The sequence below is a fragment of the Eschscholzia californica genome, unplaced genomic scaffold (assembly GCF_041429995.1).
Source record: "Eschscholzia californica isolate CP2 unplaced genomic scaffold, dmEscCali1.0.p SCAF_1, whole genome shotgun sequence".
NCBI classification, from domain to species: Eukaryota; Viridiplantae; Streptophyta; class Magnoliopsida; order Ranunculales; family Papaveraceae; genus Eschscholzia; species Eschscholzia californica.
The window spans coordinates 82,269,692-82,275,691 of NW_028238198.1; the positions used below are offsets into that span (position 1 = coordinate 82,269,692).

A 6,000-nucleotide genomic window follows, 5' to 3' on the forward strand; every position below is an offset into this window, starting at 1 on the left:
AAAAATCATGTAAATCTAAGACGAACTAGTTAACCGAGAGATATAAGTAAGGAAAATTCGAATATAAGTGATTACATCAATAGAAATACGAATTCAACCATGCCAACGTCGAAGATCAAAACGAACACTGTACATACCTTGATGGAGAAGAAGATGAAGGCCATGGTATCCTAGAGAGAGGAAGTAAATGTACAGAGATAAGTGAAAGAATGGACACGGGGGTATTTCTGGAATAATTGTTTTCAAAATGACCTTAAGAATAATTAGTCATATTATTTTAAACAGGAGTGACAATTATATATAATATTATGACACATTTTAGTTATTTGAAAATGTTAAGTGTTTTTTTGATAATTATGTAAAATATATTGACCCAATCTCTCATTTTCCCTATTTCATTATTAAAATAGAATTTCAACATGTGAAAACCCGTTTCAGATTAAGCTTGGAACGTTAGAATATCTCTATTGTAGACAATAAAGCGATTGAAGAAAGCATAGATACAAATATTTCACTTTGGTGAATTAAAGTATCTCTCTGTTGCAAATGACATGATAATATTCTTGGTCTTGCTGACTTATATTCATCTAGAAAATCATTGTTCTTCTTGTATCACTGAAAATGGATGAAATTGACTATAAAAGTAGACATACTCCCAGGCCTAAATAAGAATCAACCGTTTACCGTGACTAAAAACCCAATTAGAGAAAAAGAGAATCGACTCGGAAAAAAAACACAATTGATTTTTTGTAGGTCTAAAGTAAACTTTGACTTCTAGCCTGTTCTAGCATTACCCTTCAAAAATATCCTACAGAAATCCTTATTTTTGGGACTTAACAAGATTGATCATGACAAAGATCCCCACTATTAATGAAAAATCCAGTTACAGGCTTTATCAAGATCTTACTACAAGAAATGAAAATTCAGATGCCCAAAAAGTTGTTTAAGAAGACAAAATGATAACTTAACTTTAGCTTTATTTCTTTATTTTCTATTTCATCCACCATATTTGAAGATTTACAAGCCATATATCCTCTAGATCCTCACTTTCACTAAATTTATCTTTTTTCTTATTCATTTTTTTGCTTTAATAACTATTTTTCTTTACTAATGTTTCTAGGCTATCCCTCTGCAGTCACACACAAACAGGCAATCAATCTTCAACCCATAATTTTGAGCTTATTGAGATCGAGAATCGTTGCTTCCTTTTCTTCAGATATTATATTACCACTGGAAGATGGCTTAAACTCATTGTGTTCTGGCAATTTACTTGCAGGTGCTGCGGAATAAACTGGATTTATAGATCTTATATTAATTGCAGGCGCCATGAAATTGACTCCAGTGTTTCTTTGTCTTGTTCCAGGTGAACACGTCGGAGTTGTATTTCTCAATGTCCCTGTAACAGGTGTTAGAGGGTTCAGAGTTTCGGACCTTTGCACCAGAGTACCAGAAGGCCCAGATACGACATCTCTGCACATCAATGGAGGAGCTGGTAATACAGGAGGTTGGTAGCTTTCTGTCGGTACATAATTTTGACGAGGATTAGGTATGGGATTGCCAGGACAGAGAGGACTAGCAAAGCCCAGTTCGACAGAACCCAAGCTTGAAGACCTGTCCCCATGTGCCATATCCGTTAACTCCCATGGATTTCGATCTGGTTGAGCAGAGTTTGGAAAGCTAAATTCTGGGCTGAGATTCGTCTGAACAACCTGCAGTTCTGAATTGATTAACGGCTGAGGAGGATTCAAACCGTGTTGCGAGTTATGGACTTCAAAAGTAGCGCCAACATTGACGTTATCCAGATTTGTATCTCTCTGAACCCATATCACCTCGTGATTTCGTTCCTCGGGTATCTCCTGTATAGTTACCTGTGACGAACCAATCGGGGAAGGAACTGAACAGGTCGGGAAACAGATTGAAGGTCTTGGAGCAGACAACGTTACTCCTCCAGGTAGAACACTGAAGTGATCCTGCATAGTTTGTGGTCCTCTTGGTAGAACGCCGAGGGGTGCTTGGAAATATGGGCCAAAATCAGATTGCATAAAAAGCGGAAAAATCGGAGGAGATGGACGAACTTGGACTGGTATCGGAATGGCGATGAAGCCTCGAAGGTGATTTAATGCTTGCTCATGCTGCCAGATTTGGTACATTATAACCTCATGGGAGAAATTAGGGAAAGGCCAAGGATACTGATTTGGGGGAGCTGATAGCCCGACACTGCTACAATCTGTGTTCCTATGAACAGGAACTGATCTAATCTGATCACAATCTCTGTCTGATTGGGTTGATAAGTTCTTTGCCTTAGTCTTTCTCTTTGCCTTCGGATGGCACAGGCGGGCAAGAACACGACCAACAATAACATCTTCTTGTTCTTCGTTGCCCTCGGAGTCTAATGAAGGAGAGGATGAGGATGAAGGTGCAGAAGAGGAAGAAAGGCCTGAACAGCCCACTGCATGAACAGAAAAGACAAAAAAGATTAGTCATAGAAGGTGTAAAAACATATTTTCTTCTACGTGACCATTATACGCGAACAGATAACTCTTTGTTCTTTTTTCTCGCCTATCAGATGATTTGATGGCATTATCCGATGTTTGCTTAGGTCAATATAAAAGCCAATCACATGGGTATGACCCCAAATTTGATTTTATTTTTATCTGATTCTTGCTCAAACGTAACTATAAATGGTTGAACAAAAAGGAGAAAAACGTGTACTTTGTTTCAGGGTAGACCAAGCAGAGATGGCAGCATTCTTTTGTGCTTGTTTCTTATTTCTTGCTGGTTCTCCTGTGAAACTTATCCCGCCGAGCTCGACCTTTGATGTGAAGACTGGGACATGGCCTAGTCCAGATTTAATGGTGCTATAGACCGGGAGGTCTAACCCAGCTCTATAAGCTGTCTCTTGAAGAAGATTCTTGTAAACTCCAGTTTCATCCTGTATGGTATAAAAACGCCAAAAATGAAATACTAAAAAATCACATGCACTTTCATGCTTAATGGCACATCAGCTTAGTTGGTTTGGATATATGATCTATCTAAGGTGGTTTTTTTTCTCACAGTCTGAAACTGAATCGTCAGACTCAAATGGACCCATAATCAACCCAAATTAATTATCTAGAGGAGTTAGACACAAACAAACATTCTGAAATCCAACTCGAGTAATTCAGAGCTCGAGTCTGACTAAGAAAAAAGAAAATAAAATAAAAACACTACCTTATTGCAGAAAAGATTGTGGGCTTATTGTTGGGCTTTCTTGGACTTGCGTGAACTAAACATTTGCTTAATTCCAATCAGGTTTTGGGGATGGGTCCACAAAAGGAGCCAATCTCTTACTGGACTGGGTCCCAAAAGAGAGTGATATAATACACATCATGATAAACAGTGAAACATCTTTTTGGAGCCTTAGAGGCTAAACCCAATACATATTTTATAGGGCAACGAAAATTCCACATTATTCACTTACTAACACACGATGATCGACGAATATTTGGTCCATGCAAGACTTATGATAGGCAAGTATTTAAATGACTAAATCTAAAGAACAATGACCGAATAAAGAAAAGAAACCATTAATGGAGTTTTAGATGTATACCAAAATTTTTGCAGCTAGTGATCTTGAAGGACCTCTGGTAGCAAGTGTATAGAGCGCTATCTCAGCTGCAGAATGCTCAGCCTGTCTGAGGGTGTTGCAGAAACTAGGGCTTTCAAAATTTTCTCCATTGAAATTAACAACGGATTTGAACCTCGGGGCATGGTCCGGCCCCTCCCGAATGCATCTATAAGACGGCAAATTGAAACAGCTCCTCTGAGCTAACTCTTGCAACTGATTCTTATACATCCCTCTAGAAATACCCATGGAAATAACAATAAGAAATAAGTAAGTATAAAAGCTTAAAGGAAACAAAGCTTTCATCTTCACTCCATGAAAACAAACTTAAAATTCGTTGTGATTTGGGAAACAAACGCTGACCCGTCTTATATAAGAAATTTGAACGTCTGATACGCCAGCCATCTCGCATAAACAAAATCTAAACAAATTCTATTTCCTAAGGATTTCAGAGGATCTTGAAAGTATAGAATTAAAAAAAGTATTAAGGTCATCAATGCTAAAATAACTAGACTAATTTTGAGTAACTAGCCACATTCGACGATGAAAAGTAACTATTAGATTTGGATGAGTAAGTAGTAATTAGTGAGCTAAACTAGTTGCTCTTAAAAGTAAAGTTGACGCACTTCTTGCAATCAAATCGCGGTTTTCTCGGTATAAGATCTGATCAAGGTAGTGAAATCTAAGTGAGGAAGAATCAAATGTTGGCATGTATTGACAATGAAGTCATAAAGTAATGAAAGCTTGAACTATTAGAACATCTATACATATCTCTGTGAAAAATGAGGTTCAATAGTTCATAGAAATATCCAATTGGTAATCTTTCAACTAGCCTTTTGATTAGAAAGAAACAAAATTGATTTTTAGGGCACACAAACAAATACCACCAACTCCAAACATCCCAATTATCAAAATAGCCTTTGAGAAACCAAAAAACTAAACTTGGAAAAATTGGTCATAATTTGAATTTCATTTCCCAAGTCAATAATGAATTCAAACAACATAACTAAAATTGATAAAACCCACCATCCAAAATTTATTACCCAAATCACAATTAGATTCAAGTAAAATCCCCAAATCACAAAAATTAAGATATACCATATAGGGTATTCAAATTTGGAACAACAGAAAAAGAAACTAAATGATACAGCTCAATAAGAAATACCCAGAAACACAAACCAAAAACAAATAATTTATCAAAAGAATCAGATGAAACAATGATTACCCATTTGATATAAACATATGAAGATATTAATAAATACTTACCCTTTAAGTTTCTCTCTCTAGAACATCAAAAATCCTGAACAAAAATTTACAGGAAAATGACATGAGAGAAGCTGAAATCTGAAATGGAAAGGGGAAGAATCTCTAAAGTAAAGAGAGATGAACTTAAGAAGATCTGAATAATAATAAACTGATTTTTCAAACCCTTGCTTTATTCTTGATGATACTATCTATCAATCAATAAATCAATCACTATTTTTGTTTTTCTCTCTCTAGTTTTCTACTAATACAGGGGCTGGCTGCTGACTCAATTCACTTGGAAAAAGGAAGAGTTTTTCTACTCTTTCACGATTTCATTAATAACAGTATTAACGTTGGGTGCTTTTTTGCTTAATTTTCCCTGTGACTTTACCTAGTTACCCTTCATTCCTTCAACATCAATATGGAAAAAATATTGAACTTCAGCTTTTGCAACAAAAAAGAACTTGAGCTAATGGCGGGATAGTCTAAGAGCAAGTCCAATCCCAGTCTGTCTTAGGCCGAAAAAACCACTTTTTCACTTAAAATTATTGGCCTCTGCTCAGCCTCTAAAATTCAGCTCCAGCCCCAGTCTCTCTTGAGACCGAAAAATTTGTTCATGTGGGAAACGCGTGTGTGGACTTTTAGTTGGTATGCGAAGAAAGTGTGTGATTTTATGTATATATAAAACACGTGTTTGAACTATTTTCGAAATAATTTTTTTTTCCAAGGTTGAAAAATTATTCGGGGACCGACATTTGGTGGGATATATTTTAATTATTAATATTTAAGTTTTTCTAGAATTTTAAAAAGAATTAAAACTAATTAAAATTACAAAATTATTATTTACATTAAAGAAAAATTAAAAAAAAAAAAAATTGGAGAAGATCCTAGCAGTTGGATTTCATCTAACGTCTAGGATCACCCCAACATGACCGTTGGGACTCCCCAACGGTCATGTTGGGGAGCCTTCAGTCGCCCCTAACATTAGGGGCGACTGAAGGAGGAGCCCCAGCCTCCGCTCCAAGCGGCTGGGCTTGGAGCGGGTGGCTGAGGCCATAATTTCAAAATTATGGCCTCAGCCGGCTGGGGCTGGACTTGCTCTAAAAGCAACTCCATTCTCGGTCTGTCTTAGACCGAAAAAACCATTTTTT

The 6,000-nt window shown here is 36.7% G+C and overlaps 1 protein-coding gene across 1 annotated transcript; it reads right to left on the minus strand.

The window, feature by feature from the left end:
* Positions 1 to 960: 960 nt before the first annotated feature.
* On the minus strand, positions 961 to 6,000 carry LOC147569964 (double-stranded RNA-binding protein 2-like). The gene is made up of 5 exons (XM_086656528.1): positions 5,949 to 6,000; positions 4,871 to 5,334; positions 3,590 to 3,839; positions 2,713 to 2,932; positions 961 to 2,449 (listed from the first exon to the last, which is right to left on the minus strand). The coding sequence occupies exons 3-5, from the start codon at positions 3,833 to 3,835 to the stop codon at positions 1,161 to 1,163; spliced, it is 1,755 nt and encodes a 584-aa protein (XP_086512654.1). The 5' UTR covers positions 3,836 to 3,839; positions 4,871 to 5,334; positions 5,949 to 6,000; the 3' UTR covers positions 961 to 1,160.